This window comes from Phaethon aethereus (assembly GCF_964289735.1).
Source record: "Phaethon aethereus genome assembly, chromosome: 11".
Classification (NCBI taxonomy): domain Eukaryota; kingdom Metazoa; phylum Chordata; class Aves; order Phaethontiformes; family Phaethontidae; genus Phaethon; species Phaethon aethereus.
Genome location: NC_138587.1, coordinates 13,474,029 through 13,489,418, shown reverse-complemented (window position 1 = coordinate 13,489,418; position 15,390 = coordinate 13,474,029). Strand labels below are relative to the sequence as shown.

Sequence of the window (15,390 nt, the reverse complement as noted above, 5' to 3'; positions counted from 1 at the left end):
CCATTCTACGTATTTAATCCGGAAGAAAGCAATTCCCTGCTTGATATATAGTGCTAAACATTCAGACTTGGGCAGAAACTGAGAGACACGGACACACAAGAGTCCCCACTAACAGTCACACCCTGCGGCAGCAGGAAACGTGGTGCTGGGTGCACGCGAGGGCCGGTCACTCGCCAGCGGCACACGACGAAAAACCCATTAACTGCCCGCTAGAGCTCAAGGTAGCTGAATGCAAGGCCAGCATATAAAACATATGCAATTACTCTCCTCAGTTACCAAGACAGACCTTCTCGGAGTACATACTTTCCTTCCATCCAGCTCATTAAATATCAGCCTAAAAAGCAAAACATATGAAATGGGAAAAAACCAGCCAGCTCACTTCTGGAATAAAAGTTTAATAGAGGGATCTCAGCTGTGTTCCACATACATGTTCAAATATGAGTAATTAAAGCCTGCAAAAGTCTCCCTTCTCCCCTTGAAATAGTCCAAGTAGACTGTCTTTCAGAGAGTGAAATCCAGTAGATTAACTCAGGATTTAAATGCAGGAGGATTTGAATTGTCAGAAATAGACCACAGAGCAGAGACCGAAGACAAAAAACCAAAACTTTAAAACATCCTTCCTTAAAGCAAAAAAGGTGAAAGAAGCAAAATCAGTAGATACAGTTGCAGAATCTGGAGTTTCACAAGGAAACACTTAACTGATGCTCTAGAGCATTGCTTCCAGCTGCCTTGAGAGCTCTGTAGAGAAATTAGAACAAGATTAGCTTTACTTTGCAGTAACAATGAAAGTTAAAAAAAGAGTTTCCAATATTGGATGGCTAATTGGAAGAACTTTCTACTGATTTTGTTTAAAAACATATTAAAGCAGAATTTGCCTCCTTGATCTTATAACTACAACTGCTGTTAGCAACCAGAGTGGTTAAGACTCTGGTCTTAGCAACCGGTCACTGATTTGTCCCACTGAAGTTCAGGCTTGTCACAACTCTGTTCCAGACAGATGATGACCTGCATATGAACAATGGAAAGAAAAAAGAATGGCTGGATAATATAGAAACAATACAAACACAAGAGTATGTACTTATGCTGTGACATTCATTCTACTTGGGAAACATAAAGGGAGGCAAGAGATTAGCTATAGGTTTGTTCACAGATTTGCTCCTTTCCTACATGTTTTCCTTAGTTTCCCCCTGCCCCAACTCCCTTATTGTCTGAGCAGTCCTCAGTGTCTTACTACAGTTATCAGGTAAACTCTAGTGACCTTCCTGCTAATTGTTTTTATAAGACAGCTTTACTGTCCCACTGGATATTTTAGAAAATAGTTCATGAATCAGAAAAGTCAGAATTGGAAAGGGCTTTCAGGTCATCCTCTCCATCCCTCTCTGCCGTAAGCGTTGCAGGCAAAACAAACCCCCAAACCAACTAGCGGGTATTTTTGCAGCCTAAAACACAACTGAAAAAGAAAATGGAGATGCTCTGAAGTGCAAATCCTGCAAATAACTACGGATTAACTACCGGATGGATTCCCACATTTCTTTGCCAATTATTTCCTTCCAGTTTTGTTGCTGCTTTTGTAGCCATCAAAAGCAACTTCTTGCGGACAATGATCATTCTTGTTTACTCTTAGTGTTTCTCTCTGACATTCACTCTGCATTGCAGCATGCTATCATTTGCAATTTTGGCCCAAGAGTACAACCGAGATTTCCCGTTCTCTTGTCTGTACTGCCGCGGCTGTGACAGACAGATACGCTATAAGGTAGGCAGCAGGGAACTGGTGAACAGTTATGGGTAATTCCAATGGGAGAGCAGTACTGGTAACAATTTTCTCTCTAACCTACTGTCTTCAAGCCCTATCAAAGCTAACACTGCCTTAAGAAACACTTTCTGAATTATTCCTCTTCCCTGTGATTATAGCCAATTCTGTTGGTAGAGAATTTACCTTACGCTACTTCATTAAAGCTAATTCTATAAAAACAGTTACTGTTATACAAACATTTATTTTTTAGCACCTCTATCTCTCCCTGTAGCTGCAGAGCTGATATGCAGATAATACTGGTCTCATTTATTACTTTTTTAGTTTACATCCCCTTCTCCATCTCTCAAAGGAAGAGGGTTTTCTGAGCTTTAAGGCTCTGGTCACACCAGACCTTGTAACAGGTAGGATCTATAGGAAAAGTTAGGATTCTTCTTGTCTTCGGTACAGACTGCCTCCTAACCCTGCTGGAAGATTCGCTGGTGACTCGTTGCCAAAAGACTGGTTTTCTACTAGCACAGGCTCAGCTCTGTTGTCAAAGACAGACTCTCTTGACTGTCCTGTCTGTGGGTTAGAATATGTTTGCAGTAGCTGGTGTAATTGGCTGATGAACCTTGGCTAATATTTTTTTTAAAACAAACAAAGGCTCTTCTCTGTTTTCCCTTTGCCCCTGCATCAGCCAAGTACAGTCTGGCCCTTTGGTACAGCTGGACTGGTTTTCATCAGCTGATTTAATATATTTCTTAGTCTCCTTGATAGTTTAGTAGAACGAGGTGGGATGAACAGCAAAGGAGGGATTTCCCTGGCTAGAGCTTTCTTCCGTACGTCATGCTCTGCTGTGAAATGAGCCCTGGGCTGCCACTGTGCCTGCGAGGCAAAGGGTCCCAGAAGCCAAGGCTGCACCCAACACGAGCTTGCACAGTCAGACGGAAGATGAAGCCCACACACAAAGGCTAGGCAACCTCGACTTTGAATCACAGAAGTCCAGAGTACCAGTACTAGCAAACTAAGCGCAGCTCAAAGGCTATTCTGTCTTTAAGCACGTGTTGCTGGCTCCTCTCCGTGGGACTCAGCTGTCATCCAGAGCCAATGCAGCATTTGCGTCCCCAAATTCTTCAGTTTCTGCAGAATCTGGAAGCACTGGGAGTCACTGAACTTCTATTGGTCCACTAAATCCGGGGGAGGAGGGATGAGATCCCGCGGGTTCAGCCTAGCAACGAGGCAAACATCATAGCTGTCGTGCATGAGGACGTTGACAGCCACCACGTTCCACTGGTTCTCCCATGTATCCAGCTCGAGGATCTCTTTGGTGATAACTTCGTGACGAGCTGCAAAACAGAAGCCACAACAGCAGGCATCAGGATCAAAGAGGTTTGTGCAGTTTTTTTTATGACCCTTCTGTAAGGTGGCAATGAAAAGGTAATTTTTGTGGTACTAACAGCTACGCCGTTCAGAGAGCGTGCAAGTTGTCAGCATATAGCAAATGAAATAGTGCAGATGGAGATCTGCACAGCGTATTCAGTCCTCACACCCCGGGCTCCAGGTGCAGCTGCAGGGACAAAAGCATGAAGTGGTCCATCTCGGTACAAGTATGCAGGTGGCATTTCATTGTGCAATCAGTTGTCAAATGCTCATCTTTCAGAGACAGACTATTGCCTATTGTTAATGCGTATGCCCACATGCAGTATGTTGGTCTCTTCTTTGCCCTGGCTGAAAAGCAGCTCTCAGGCTCCTGGAGGCACTTCAAAGCTATGGCTTTTCCTGGGTGCTAAATCTGGACATCCTGTGATTTGAGGAGAAATAAAGACAGAAAGAGACCTCCAGGGCTTTAAATGTACTTTAGCTGTTCTGAAGTGCTGAGGAATTTGTCATGAACAGTCAGGTTAGAAGAATGCCATTGAATCACAGCCAATCTCAAGGCAAGAAGCTTTTTACTGAGACTAACAAAAAAAAAAAAAAGAAAGAATCACCATGCAGCAGAGGACCATAGTTGTCCACAAGCAGTGCTATATTAAGCTTCTTATAAGGACGCAAAACCTTTCTTTGCTAACAGAAGTCCTGAACCCTCCAGCAATTATTACTCAGAGACAAGTTCTCTCCTAAAAATAAAAAGCGTCTTTCATTTCTGCTTAGTTTTTCTTTTCATCTTAAAGTTGCTTTCTCACAGCAAGTAACCTTAGTCTAAACTTTTCTTACTTTGAGCTGAGGACATGCACGTGCTTTGCCGTCAGCTTCCTTCTGATGAGTTTCTGGATACACGTATTAGAAGCCAGGTCTCAGATTTCCAAGCACAGACACTTCACAGGTACCAGGTTAAGAGCCATCATAGCAAGAAACATTGAATACTCAACACTGTTTTATTGAGTCTTAAAAGACTGGTGACAGGCTAAACTTTACAGTGTCCAGACTGAGGTTCCCATTCAGCTATCCCTTCTAGAAAGCTTTTATTAAAACAAAAAACCAAACCAACCAACCAACCCACACCACCCAAAACAACCCCCAAACCACCACCCCATCCTTCACATCTATTGACTTCAGCTCATTGTTTGGACACTGCCCTTCTGTGGAACCGACAGCAAAGGATTGAAGAAGAGGAAAAGAATGAAATACAGAAAAGCATCCAGAGGCATATATCGTTTCTCATGTTGGAAACACAGCCCACACTCCTGCCGAGGAGCGCAACCCTGGGGATTAGTACCCCAAGATGCTGCTGTCACGGTTTAGGTTCCATGCAAAACCGGTGTTGATGTTACGATGGCGTAGCGTCATTGGCTTTAAAATACCCCTATGGCTCCTCGGGTCAGTAGCTTCGGGGTGTGGGGAGGTCAGATGGAAACAAGACTTCCTCCCCTCCCAGGTTCGGTTTCCTTGCTGAGCTGATTCCGGACAGTTCTGTTTACTGCAGGTCCTGCCCTTCCACAGGAGTTGTGGATGTCTCTGCTTTATGGAAATTTCTGCACGTTTTTGTCATGTTTCTCTAAGGAAATCGCTCGTCAACCACCACCATCTCTGCCCCCTCTCTCACCTGGTGAAGGAGCACAGCACAGTGTTTCTACCCCACAGCCTGTACTCCTTTTCCCTCAGTTGTGTCACAATTAATTATGGCATATTTTTCGTTGGTCCGCACGCAGATGTCTGGGACTTTCTTAGATCTCTAGGAGCTTGCTTGAGTAAAATTTGGGTAGGATTTCAGGATTTGGCCTCATCTGAATAGTCCTTGTTCCCTTCCTTTCTGCTATTCACAGAAAGTGAAACAATAGTCATGATGGTTTGCTTATTGAACCTGGATATTAAAAGAAAATGATAATAATGCATGGATGCAGTTACATGAGAAGAGAGAAGGCATGACTGACACGCCGCAAACAAGTAACACGTGCCAGTACCAGCAAAGAGCTCATTTCTGTATGACCTTGCAAGAACGAGCAGGTTTTTCCTAAGAAGCAAGTACAGAGACACAGATAGACCTAAGCTGTGACATGGGAGGCTCCAGTCCCTGTATTTATTATTAGATCATCTCCTTTACGCAAAAAATTTTTATCCCTGTATTTTCTTTGGCACAGATGATGACAAAAATGAGACGGGGGGAGAATCAAACACCGGAACCCAGACATTCTGTGGGTGATTGCAACACTTCAGAAAAAAAAAATCATAATTAAAACATCAAAGGCAGATTCAGCAACCCTTCCTTAGAAGCCAGCCTTGCTGTGTTTTTTCCTGACCCTGGTGACTCACACCCTTTAGTGTCCCTTGTTTCCCTTTGCTGTGGGATGTTGCAACTGGTTTTGTTCCACAAATTCTGCTTTCTAGCACACAGAGTGTTAGTTAACTCTTAACCCTTGGGAAATAAAGAGACTATGCTGTTGGAATAAGGGAAGCAATCATTTCTCTAGTCGTATCTTGTTTGATGTGAAAGGAAGTAGCACCCTTTGGATGAGAAAGTTCATGGGAGGAAAACCACTGGTCAAAGTACAGTCACACTTCAGAAAAAAAATTACACACACGCTGCCTCTTTCTTTTAAAAAGGGAAATTACTGAAAACACCTCAGTTCTGAAGTACTTATTAAAATATATTTTTCTTGGTCAGCAAAATAGAAAAGGTAATGTTTTTCAAAGAGAATGGCACCTTTGATTCCAGGCTGTAACGCTGGATTTGATCTTTAATCCCAATAAACACTTTTAAACCTGAAGGCGCAAATAATTGCAGATTCTGCCTCATTGGTTCACCTTATTTAATTGTGGGGGTTTTTTTTTTTTTAAAGGCAGTATCTTAGCAGCCAATTTGCTTGCAGGAGAATAACGTGACCTCCACAAAAAGAAATTGGCTGTATTACACAGATTACCTGCTTAAAAAGCCACCTCGCAGAACTCCCTGTCGTACATGGCATTATTCTGCATCACTTGCCAGACAACCACCTTACCTGATGAAAGGATTTCACTCCCTTCTAAATGAGTTCATTTTTTCTACAGAATGAGCCAGTATTTTTCTTCACATTCTTGTTTAACTGTGCAAAGTTTTAAGAAACTTTCTTTACACTATGTTTTTCTGCATAGGTGTTAAACCACTTTGTATTAGAATTACTCAGGTAATACAAACCTAATCCTAATGCAGATCCTTTTCACGCAGTAAAACAGTGTTTATAGCAGTATGGTTTATTCTTATTCTGGAAAGGAAAAGGCTAAACCAGCATAGGGAATAATAATTCCAGCATAAATTTATCCCCGCTAGTAATTATGGTATTTAAAAGAAAGTCAGAGCTCTTTTGGTACAGTTACAGCTTTTTGATGTACCAGTGCAGACTGAAGGCTAACACTGAGCCTACAAACCCATCTTTTCCTGGTGAAAGAACTTGAGTTATACTTGAAAATTTTTAATTTATAAATGCTAAAATAATTTTTCATATGTACAAATATAGTAGCCTGAAAGCAAAATGACCCTAATCTTTGAATTCTCTTTTATATTCTGGTCTGTAAACAAAACATTTTCCCACAATTTTTCATATGAAATTTCTTTGAATATGCAGAAAAAACAAGAATATTAATTTTCAGTAAGTGATTGCCTGCACTCCATATACACAATCATGTTATCTCTTTAAAAGGTTTATTTTCATATATGATTCACCCACCAAATATGTCCAGACTTCTTATGTTGTAAGTTTTCTCATGTCATTTGAATCAGGATTGATCATAAGATGAACCATTCTTGGAAAGACCCCCAGTATGACTGCAGGCAACATAAATATTTGATCTGCTTTTGCTTTTTTTTTTTTTAACTGCATTCCATTTGTGATTTGGAGGTTGGGGGCAGGAACAGCTTTCCATGTGAATATAGTATTTATTACCAGTTTTGGTTTTGTTTGACCTCGCTTTCTCTTTCCTATTTGGAACTAAACATTGAGATACAATTATTAGGTTTTGGATTGGGAGGGTTAAAGGGATGCAGATGTAGAAGAATTAAGCAACATGCTTAACAGGTAGAAAATGTATAGGTCATCCAGGACCATTAACCATGCAGCTATTACGTTTGTAAGCCAATACAAAGAAATTCACTCTCCTATAGCCTGTTTAGTGTCCAGAGGATTGAACTAAAAAAAATTAATGCTGAATTTTAGTTCACTGGAGTTAAATCTACAGCAAGTTTGCTGAAAGGTGGTCAATATTTCATTATTTCTTATAGAAGCCCATTGAGATGAGCTGGTATATTTGCCTCCATCGTATGAAAGAAGCAGCAAGAGTTATGGAGATGCTGAGAGCACGTGCCACCTCACGAGTCGTGATGCCCCCGCATGCATCAGTGCAGGGCAGAGATATCCCAAGTAGTTTTGGACAAGCTGCCCTGCCTGCTGGCTGCGGCATAGCTGCATGGACACCCTGTTACACGGCCAGCAGTATCTAAGCAAGTTTATCCAGAGCAGGGCCAGGTACCTCAGGAGAGAATTGCGTTGTGTAGCCAGGGCTAGTCCCAGCGTCACATCTGTCCTTGTCGGTTCTCAGGTTGTCACAAAGCCTTTTCCCTTCCAGTTTGCAGTTTCCTGATGTGCTCTACCTTCTGTCGCCATAAATCAGTTTGTAAAAATAGACGCCAAACCTGTAGTGGTTAAACTGTTAACTGTCTGCTCTGCCCTTTCCATGGAAAAAAGCACTTGAACATCACAAGGTGCTTGCCAGTTCCCCGATGGTCCCCAGAATGTTTGCTCAGGTGTTTCTTTCACCTTGTCCTTGTCACCTAACAGCAGCCACAGAGCTGCCTTGAAGCAGATCAGCCTCCACTGCTGGTTTGTACCTGGTTTTGCAAGCCATTAACTGGACCGGAGAATGATTTTAAACACATGGGTCTAGCCTCTGCTACTTATCTTCCTTGCCACTAATAGCTGCCTTCATAATTACACGACGTGGAGTTAGGTGACTTGGGAATTCACGTTTGTGTTGCAATGGGATAAAAGTGCATTTAGATCATTACCACCAGATGTCCTGGCTCCTCATTTGCAGTAGGAAAAAGAATAAGTTCATCAAGTCTGTGGCCTTCAATCCCATTTGCGTATGCAAGCTGCCCCCGAACTCCACCAGCCTTGCTAGCATAACACAGCGAACACCCCTTGTGGGGTCAAGTACATCCATCATCTATGCCTGTGGGCAGAGAATACACAGGAGAGGGAACCTGGCTTGGCTGTTTAACATGCTGGCCAGCCTTCCTGGTGTTAAGTATCACGGCAGCGTATCCCACCAGACACAGGAAAAGCTGGGAGGCAGGTTGGGGCTTGAATTTACAACTGTGGCAGCTTACTGTTTTCAGAGCACCTGCGTGGAGTAAGGTAAGATACTCACTCTCATAGACACGGCCTCTGTCCTCTTGCTCTGCTGTGTAGTTCTGAAGGACCATAGTTTCGTGATGATACACCCATTCACTCACAAATCAATGTATCTTGAGATTAAATATATATAATGAATGGGATGGTCTACAGGAAGGAACTTCTAATTCAGTTACTTCAACTGTTTTTCTTGGGATTGATCCAGCTGCTTCAGCTTTTAAAATCTTTCCAGATTTTGCCTGTTGTTCATAGGCGAGGCCTTTCAGGCGTGACCCTACAAACAGTAGTCCTGCTTGCCCTGGGGCGATAGCGGGATCCCAGGTTACGGCAGCAGCGGGGTCAGTGCTCTTGAAGTCAACGCACCATTCATATTCATACGAGTAAAAACTGCAAGATCGGAATAAGAATTACTGGTCTCAGACCATCCTGAGGTACTGTTTCTAAACGCCTTACAATGGGTTAATACATTATTAATAGAGGATATAAAGCATGTTTAGACTGTATGCATGACAGGCAGTTATGAACACAATAGGAGATGTCATACATGGCTACAAGCCATGTATCTAAACAACCTATTGACCTCTTCAGCAATTAATTAAAATGCATTAAAATATCTATTAATCATTCATTAACCCTTTATAAAGTATAAATGATCCTTAGAAAGAAGCATGACTGAATTACTAATGCTGCGCTGTCAGCTCTTGGGTCAAATTCAGATCCGAACCGAGCAGGTGCTGCTCCCCAGCAGCTCCCCGACTGCACCGGCCGTACCTCCGGCAGCGAGGTCCTGGCTGGGGAGCGGGGGGTCAGCGGGCACCCCTCCCCGCAGAGGCAGCCAGCTGAGGGGGCCTCTCCCGCACGCAGCCGCCCGGGAGCTCACGCCGGTGCTGGGGAGAATTAGGCAAAAGGGCAAGCAGCATTTTTCGGGGTGCGCTGGATGCGCAGGCGGGAGAGATGTGGCAGCGCCTGCGGTGCGGCGGGCGGCCGCAAGCAGATCTCTACGCCGAGCGAAGCGCAGGGACCCCGAGTCCCTTTCACTGGTGGGAATATTTATTCCAATGGTAACAACTGTGGGCAGGAGAACTTTAATTATTCATCACTGCCCAGTAAATTCTAACAGAGGGAAACAAACAGTGCTGCAGATAGGCAGCCCGGGGTTTGCCCCTCTGCTTTATTTAGCTGGGAACATGGAAGGTGATGGATAAACAGGTTTTGTTCCAATCTCTCAACCCCCAAACTTCACAAGTGCAGTATTTACTGTGCCAGACTTCTTAATATGTCTAAATTTAATTTCATTCCAGTAATGTTCCATAACCACTATAATAAAAAACAAGCACTAGAATGATTCTCCATCTAAATCACATAATGGAGGAGACTGAGGGGAACAGCCTTTATGGGAGATTAGTCAAAATAAATAACTATTAAGCTAGTTCACTGTCAGGAGAGAATGGCATGGAGATACAAACTCATTAGCTCAGCTGGAATACAGTAATTACTACACAGTTCTGCACTGCCGCAAGCAGCACCGCTTCTGTTCCAATGTATGGCTTGCCGTTTATGTAAATGAGGAAGAGGCCAGAAAATGAATCTAGGGTAAGTACATATTTTTGTCGTTCTTGAATTGGAACTATACAGCTAGTAGGACTCTCTGTCACCATCACCTATGTTGCCTAACAGTTGCAAACACAGTTGAGATTCTTGCGTTCCAAGTTCATAGATATTTCTTCCCTTTCCCCTTCCTCCGACTGTAACACCACTTAAGTGAAAAATTAATTTCTACTTGGTGTCAGTAAGTAGGTAATGGAACTGGGTTGAGCAGCTCTGGTCCCACACATGATACTAATCACATTACAGAATTTTTCATATATAGTAGGAAAGCAGTACATACATCTTCTCTGCTACAGACTACATTGGAGATGGCAAAACTGCCAATTCAGAGAAAAACAGCTCCACATCAAGTGTGCTGTTAGCTGATGAAATCATAAGACCTTTCAAGTGGTATGTGCTGCTAATAGCAGACCTGTTAAACATTTTACTATTTGCATTGAGGTGGTGGTCCCTTTACTTTGCACATCAGCTGATGTCACATGGGTAAAGATGGCATTCTAATTAAAATCATTAAGCTAAAAAGAAACAACTCTGGATTTGACTTTATTAATTCAAATCTGTGAGACAGGCAGCTGGACCGACACCTATAATCTGAAACTAAAGCTACAACCCCCAGTCCCAGAAACAGGCTGCGAGACCCGTATTTGTGCAGCAGCAATGCAAAGTCAACCAGCACGTGCCCTCGCGAAGCAGACGGGGACAGCAGATGACCCAGCCCCAGCAAGCAGGCACACAGCCTTGCCTTCGTTTTTTTCACCAGAAAAAAATATTTATAATACTCAGAAGCGGTCAAAAAGAAAGGGAACCTAACCTGGCAGGCATTTTATAAGCGTGTAATGCTGCATACCTGAAGAGCCGCTTACCAGCCCCGCGGCGAGGCACGCTGACAAGGCTGCATCCGCCGTGCACGGGCTGACGTTAACCGCTGCCAGCCTGCGCAGGCGGCAAGGTTTAGTTCTACGTAAAGGCAAAGGAAATGAAACACGTCAACAAGAACGTTGTACAGTCAGGCTGCAAAGGCTGGTTTAAAATCCATAGTTACAGCAGTAAATGCTGCAACGTATTTTAACAACTAGTAGAAATTGTAGAAAATGGCTGGCTACCACGCACTGAGTCCTTCTGAGTAGTCATACTACAGCTAATGTTTTCACTTGTGCAGAACTATAAACTAATGGACATAACCAACCGTTTTAAACATTTCTGAATGTCTTGATGAATGCTATAGCATTGCTGAGAAACGACAGGCCACGTTCACGATACGAGGCTGCATGAGCTGGAGCTGAGGGTCAAACAGATTAATGGTTCCTATTTGCCATAATAGTTTGAGTAGAAAGTGAGCTAATTCATATAAACTACTGGCTAACAGATGAAGTTTTGCAAGTCTTGCTAAGGAGGAAACAAACTGAAAATAAGCAGAAGTGATTTTTGGGGGTACTTATGATCATAAGTACATACAGTATATCTCAGTGATACAACACAGAGGTCTCGGCGTGGTTTATACCATCTAACCATAGACACCAAAGTCCTGATGTGTTTTCCTTAGGTAAGCCAGGTTAGAATCCCTCATAACCCAATTGAAACATGGAGCATTAAGAGACAAGAGAGGTCCTTGGGGTTCTGAATTGCCTTCTGGTCTTCCAGAGCAGATTTAAAGCACAAAGGACTTGAAATCTCTCTCTGGCAGTGTCTGTGCTTCTCCATATGCTGGAGGAAGCCCGAGGTCACTAAGGTCTTAGTGTAGGCACTCCAGGTAAGTGTCTAACTTCAGCTGAATTAATCCCCTTTCACCTTTCACGGCCAGGCCTTGAGCAAGCTTCTAACTTGAGGAAGCCTCAGCAGGGGAGGTCTTACAAGCTGCGTTTGCCAACACAGCTCAACATTGAACAGCATTCCATGCAGTTCAGTGGAAGCTTTCTCTTGATGAAGCTTGGACACACTTCAGAGTCCACTCATCCTTTAGAGACTGTGCTCTGCATTGTTCAAACTCTGCTCCTAGCTGGCCAAGCCAGCGTCCCTCTGGAGAGTCTAAGTAGCTGTAATTTCTCTTCCTTTGCTCCTGGGGATGCTGTTAGGGCTGTGCCACTGGAAGCAGACAAAGATTTGAGAGGCAATATATATGGGATGGGAATCCTGCCATCACAAAACTTCAAGTGTCATACAGAACTCAAGCTATAGTATCCGAGCAGTACTCATCTTTTCATCCAAATTTGAAGACCCTTTGAGCAGTTGGCAGCTGCTTTTCAGCTTTGTGTTTGTGTACAGTATGTCTGGTCTCTAATTATCCACTTAGGTCAACATTCGCGCAGAAAGGCACACAGAGCATGGCACATACACGAGTAAAATTAAGATGCAACAAAAACATCCTTAATAGACCAACTTGCTGGATCAAAGGTGGGGTTAAGCAAATGCAAAGACAAGTTGAGGCCAGGGAGTTGGGGACAGACCTATAGTATATAGGGAGCTGGTTGCAGCCCCTTATATACATTAGCTAAGACTTTCCATTGCAGCAGTGCTTTTGGCTTATTTTCCTTTTTTTGAGAGCACTCATTCTTGACTGTTGACAGAAGCCCTTTAGCAATCAGCAGGTGGAAAACCCAGAGACTACAGCTGTGCCTCCAGCTTGTTCCAAAAACTTCACTTGGGTGAAACTAAATTACAATGTTTTGTAAAGTTGGAATATCCTCTCTTGGTTACATCCCTCACAAAAATCAAAGTGGCATGCCAAGAAACCCAAAAGACTAAAACCAAACAAGCACATTCTAAAATAACCCTAACTGCTACTAAAGCAGCAGCAGCACGTGCTGTTCTGTGAATATCTTGAAGCTGCTGAGCAGCTGTAATCATGAAAGAGCAGGGTCAAGCCACCCTCTCCAAGTTCCCATATGACAGTAATAGCTCTCCCACTCTTCACCGCAGCATGCGGAGAAGATGGGGCCAGGGAGAGATGCCAGCTAGATAACCTCTTCAGGTTCAGCATAGGGACTCCACCCATCTTTTTCTTGATGATGGTAGCTGGAAGTTGTTATTGTTACAAAGATTTAGAAAGCTCTTTTCCTTTAATAGTTTCAAAATCATATTAAGAGGCCCATCTTTAAGGCACAGATTCCTCCCAACTCCTCAAACATTTGGATACTTCCGATTTACAATTGAGAGTAAGAATCTTATTCTGGCTCCCTTGTTAATAGGCATCATAGCATCTAACACCACAATCACATACTATTTCTTTGCTGGTATACAAACTGCATGCAGAGGCAGTCAGAATTCAGGTTGCACAGGTAACTACAAAACCAACATTTTCTAACTCTGACTTCTTGTTTCCAGTTGAAATGACACGTTTAGTTCAGGGGAGTTCCATAGATAATTATATAGATTGCAATAGTACAGTCAGGAATCAGGACCCCATTGAACTGGAATTAAAAACACAACAAAAGATGTCCGTCTTGAAATCCACAGGGGGACTTTCAACATCTCCCAGTGCTACCACTCTTTACCCATGACTCAGTGACAGAACATGGGGGTATTGCACAGAGTGTTTTTATGGCTCTGAAGTGACCTTATTCAGAAAATCTCATACTAATCTGTTAGTCATCTTGAATGAAATTGCTTCATTTTCCAGTGCAAGTCATCAGGCTTTTGAGATTTGTATCCACTAACTTTAGGCTTTTTCATAATACTGCTGAGAAAAAGACAAATATGATGGCACAATGTTTGCTATGGAAACACGGGGATGTATCATAACCACAATTACTGAGGTCACAGAACTTCCATCAGAGATGACACGAGAACATGCCTGTTAGAGAGCTGCCATACCATCGTTTTTCAGGAGGCAGATAGTAGTAGCAAATGAAGGGAGGGGAAGGTGAGCTGTGAACTAGCTAATGAAAGTCATCATTCTAAAATAACCGCAGCTTTCATTTTAGAGTTTGTTACACAAGTAAAAGTCAATGCAACTGAAGTCGGTGTAATGTGAAGGACACGTCACCCAGTGATACCACGTGGCCGTTCCTGGGCAACAGTGAGCCCGACGTGACATTTATTAGCGGTGGATAATGCATCTGTATTACTGCTTTCTGCTAGAATGGAAATTGGGGTAGCAGCTGCTATGTAGCAGGAGAGTTTAAGTGTGCATGTTTTGAGAGACTCTTTGCATTTATAATGAAAAAATAATGGTTAGCAGTACTGGAGATTTAGGTAGAGCCAAGCACAGTTAAGAGGAGGAAGACTTAAAAGGAGAAAGGTGGCCACAGGGCTAGGATTATTTGAAATCACCAGATCTGGAATTTTAGTCTTTGTACCTCAAATATATAAGTTTTCTCAACACTGGTTATGAAAAGCATGTAAGTAGATAGGCAGAGCCAGATAGCTTGGCTAAGGACAGATTGATAGTACCTTAATCTTCAACAAATACATCCAAATTCTTTAATGTCCATAACACAGTAAGGTTCTGATCTCAGTAGCTCTGGATGTAGATTTGGACAGGTTTTGTGCAGATCAGAAGTACCCTTCACTTGCTTAAAAAGCAAAGGACAAACAGAACACAATTCCTATTGACATTAGCAGCCGGCAGTCCAAAGGTCTGAATCAGCTCAGCGGCTCCAGGGCTGTGGTTCCAGAGCCACCTGATAGGGTTGGTTGCTCATCACGTCTCTCTCTACAGTGAAACTGATCTCAGCTATGTAAACAATGTCAGACAGGTACCTGCTCCACGAAATCCTCCACAGAGGTACAGCTTCCCTTCCACGGATCCTGCACTGGAAGAGTTTGTTCGTAAGGAGAGGAGGGGCGAAGGCATAGGAGGTCCATCTCTCCAGAAGTCCCCATCAGGGTTATAAATCTCCACTGCATCAAGACATTTCCGTGTCTGTCCCCTGTCACGACCAAGGCACCCAATTCCTCCTGCAGAAGATACGTAGGTCAAACATAGCAGTCCCAGGTTCTGCTGAAAAGTACAGTGCTGGCTGCATCATTTTTTGTTTACATGTCCTGATGTCCCTCCCTTTCTGCTCCCTTTTGCAGCTCCAGAAATCGGTTAGATAGTAAACTCAAAGCAGAGGCTACTGCACGTTATCTACAGATATTGAAGCGAGATCTCTTCTGAATTCTTGTATCAAAGGAAGGACGAGCAGCATGTCTTCAAAACACAGAGGTATTTTTGTCTTGTTTTCTGCCTATACAGTAGAAATTGTCATATTTACTTGTTCTGTGTGCTGGACAAATTGCTTTATT

At 43.0% G+C, this 15,390-nt stretch overlaps 1 protein-coding gene across 1 annotated transcript in view; it reads right to left on the bottom strand.

Moving 5' to 3' along the window:
* Positions 1-2,908: 2,908 nt before the first annotated feature.
* The window catches only part of KBTBD12 (kelch repeat and BTB domain containing 12), a gene marked incomplete at both ends in the record, with an annotated part of 29,565 nt that continues 17,083 nt past the window's right edge, over positions 2,909-15,390 (bottom strand). The window contains 2 exons of the mRNA XM_082004811.1: positions 2,909-3,078; positions 14,863-15,060. Coding sequence (XP_081860937.1) covers positions 2,909-3,078; positions 14,863-15,060 — 368 coding nt within the window. The remainder of the gene's footprint in view (positions 3,079-14,862; positions 15,061-15,390) is intronic.